The following is a 3,451-nucleotide window of genomic DNA, read 5'->3' as shown; positions in this document are numbered from 1 at the left end:
ACGCCTAAGAAGATGAATCACCTTCATTGTCGACCTTCCAGGCATGAAACCAAATTGATTTTCTGACACTCTAACCTTGCTTCTAAGCCTAATTTCAATCACTCGCTCCCATAAATTTATAGTATAACTTAAAAGTTTAATACCACGAAAATTACTATAATTCTGAGCATCACCCTTATTCTTATAAATTGGAGTAACCATACTAAGCTTCCATTCATTTAGTATCTTACCAGTCCGAAAAATAAGACTGAAGAGTTGAGCCAACCACCGCTCACCCTCCTTATCTAAACACCACCATGCCTCCATAGGTATTTCGTCTGGACCCGTGGCTTTACCTTTACCAATCTTCCTTGATCCTTAATGTCCATTCAATTTTCTTCACCATTTATAGGTTGTATATTAGAATCGCAATGCGATTGACGAACTGTTTCCCACTCAATATCCTCTCCACTTATACGAGACTCGTTAAATAACTGTCTAAAATAGTGATACCATCTATATTTAATATCACCATCCTTAACTAACACGCGTGCATTTTCATCCTTAATGAATCTGACAAATCCCAAATCTCGTTGTCTCCTTTCTCGAGCCTTTGCTAGTTTACAAATTCCATTTGCTCCCTCATTTGTAGATAGACCTATATACATTTCTTCATAAGCCTTATCCTTCACCTCCACCATAGCCCTTTTTTCTAAACGTTTTGCTTCCTTATAGAGAATTTTCTTTGTATCAAATTCCTCTTGATCATTGCAGCATATAAGCTCCTTAAAGTGTGCCTGTTTAACTTTTACTCGCTCTTGCACATCCTCATTCCACCACCAAGCCTCTTTTTGATCATGAATTTTCGCCGAGATGATTCCCAACATATCTTTAGCCACACCCCTAATTAAAGAAACCAAATGATTCCATATTTGGTTTACATCATCCCCAACAAATCTTCTTTGTTCCAAACTAATTTGTTCCTTGAAAATCCGTACTCTTTCACCCTTCATATTTTTCCATAAAATACGCGGCGTCATCTCCTGAGTACCTACTATTATCTTTCTCCTCATAAAAATATCCATTACCAACAAACGATGTTGTGTAGCACACATCTCATCCGGAATCACTTTACAATCTTTATAATTTTTGTTGCGTCTTCTCGTAAGAAAATAATCTATTTACGTGCTACAACCTCCACTATTAAAAGTAATTAAATGAGCATCCATCTTTTTGAAACAAGAATTAACTATCACTAATTCATGAGCTAATGCAAATTCATTGGCTTCCTTTGTCTTAGCACCCTTCCACTTAGTCTCTTGTACACAATCTGCATCAACATATCTTTTCTTTAACCCATCAACGACCTCCTTATTTCTCCCCCCACTCTCCAAAACACCGCTACTAGAAGTTGCCATCAATGAAATTACACCACTTACAATAAAAAACTCTAAATAAACACAATAAATGACACATAAAATTAAGAACAATAAATAAATTATAAGATACAATACCGAAAGTGAGTGTCACAAGTCACTCATTTTTTTCAGAGATCCACCCAGACAAGATGTATATGATGTATATATCTTCTTAAGAAAGTACCAAATAGCAATGGAACACCCACAACATCGACCCCGGTATCTCAAAAAAATGTAATGGTGTGGTGCCTCAAACACTACACAACCCCACGTATGCCTCCAGATTACCCAATAATATTATATAAATGAAGTGCCAAAAAAGTGGAAAATCACTTTGAAAAAAATTGTCATCAAATCAAATATTTTTAGGTATGTTATAGAACTCGACGAGAGGATCACAATGGTATATTTAATGTTAAAAATCGTTGTCTAAAATTTGTGATATTAAAGAAAGAAGATGAAGAAGTTGGTAGTTTTTTGGCAGTTGATAGTTTTTCTTCTCTCGTGAATTCCTCGCGATTATTTTAGTAACCCTGATGATAGATATGGAAACTCAAAAGTCCTTGCCAACCAATTCAGTGTTGTACGTTGTAATTAAAAATTTTGCTATCAGCATTAGGCATTAGCTGTGGCGCCCTCCAAACCCGGGTCAGAAATTTGGGGTCCACACACACACCTTAATTATAACCTGCTTATAACAATAATAAAGATAATAATAATATATGCAGTGACCCTACTTACCAACCACCACGGACCGCAACAGGTTAAAGTATGCACACAAGCCAAACACACTAATATATTACAAACCGTTCAAATCCCAACTATTCAAACTCAAACTGAGTATTAAACATTATTACAAACTTTTACAAATTTAACTTATCCCAAAAGAAGCCTACTAGCTCAGCTTTCTCAACCTGAACCCCTAGCTCTTGCGCTGGACTGGGGATCCTCTTTACCAACTGGTTCCTTTTTAACTGGAAAGAATATAAACAACATCGCACAAATGAGCTAACTAGCTCAGCAAGTCAAAATGACAAAACTGAGAATAATGATCATCAGGTGAATATGATTATGATATCAAGTGAACAATGGATTAGGATTTAGAATTGGATATTATACTTTTAATTTAAAAACCAAGGTTAGGCTGCTGATCAGTCACGCACTAACCCCGAGCAAGGCACACAGCATTGCTCTAACTACTGGATCCAAGGCACACATTGGCCTAACTTGACCATTATATGGTCTGACCACGAATCTGGTCCACAATTTTATAAAAACAATCCAATTCTAACATAATAACAGAATATGCAATAATAAGCAATAACCGAAATCATTAACAACAATAAATGTTTAACAATGAAAGGGTTTCAATCCTTGTAAGGATCAATAAGGCAATTTAAAAGCTTGGATGCTGGGTAATGAAAGAATTGAATAACAAAGGAATCAATATTTCAGGGTTTCAAAGATTTAGGCTTTCAAAGCATAGGATACAATGATTGAATATACGAGTAATTCAGTTCAGTGTTTGGGATTTTGTTTGCATGTATTTGTGGAGTAGTATCGTATACTTGAGATTTGTGTTTAGGTATACAACAATCAATGGTCTAGAAGAATAAGGTTTATGTACTTCAAAGCACTTGCAATATCACAGGATTATCAAGTACTACAATATCTCGAGAAAGTTTAGAACACTTGCCTGGTATTAGGTTACTACACTGCACTCGCTTCCAATCACAACCGTTTTACTCCTCAACTACCTGTTTCCCTTTCCTACGTCTTGCCTCTTATGCTCACATATCATAAGTATCTATCAATAATTTACTCATGGAATTCTATTCAACACATACTTCTATCTACCCTTCGTTTTACCCAAATCCGATTAACGGATTAAAAGTTATGCAATAATCAAGTAAACACCGAATATATAGACCGATAGTCAAACAACATGTCACGTATAACACATAATACATCATGTAATCAATGACATATCATTTATAAAGAAGTCTCGGGTCATAAATAGGCTTTCTGGTATTTAAAATGATTTTTAAAACATT

The 3,451-nt window shown here is 35.3% G+C and overlaps 1 protein-coding gene across 1 annotated transcript; it reads right to left on the bottom strand.

The window, feature by feature from the left end:
• Nucleotides 1-368: 368 nt before the first annotated feature.
• On the bottom strand, nt 369-1,019 carry LOC141686222 (uncharacterized). Its single transcript, XM_074491272.1, has one exon. It carries the CDS (start codon nt 1,017-1,019, stop codon nt 369-371), a length of 651 nt encoding a protein of 216 aa, XP_074347373.1.
• Nucleotides 1,020-3,451: the final 2,432 nt, after the last annotated feature.

This window comes from Apium graveolens, chromosome 9, assembly GCF_009905375.1.
Source record: "Apium graveolens cultivar Ventura chromosome 9, ASM990537v1, whole genome shotgun sequence".
In the NCBI taxonomy this organism is placed as follows: Eukaryota; Viridiplantae; Streptophyta; class Magnoliopsida; order Apiales; family Apiaceae; genus Apium; species Apium graveolens.
This window is presented reverse-complemented; position numbering and strand designations above follow the sequence as displayed.

Coding starts and splice junctions, on each gene's coding strand:
- LOC141686222 (XM_074491272.1), bottom strand. CDS start 1,019: ATGACGCCGCGTATTTTATGGAAAAATATGAAGGGTGAAAGAGTACGG.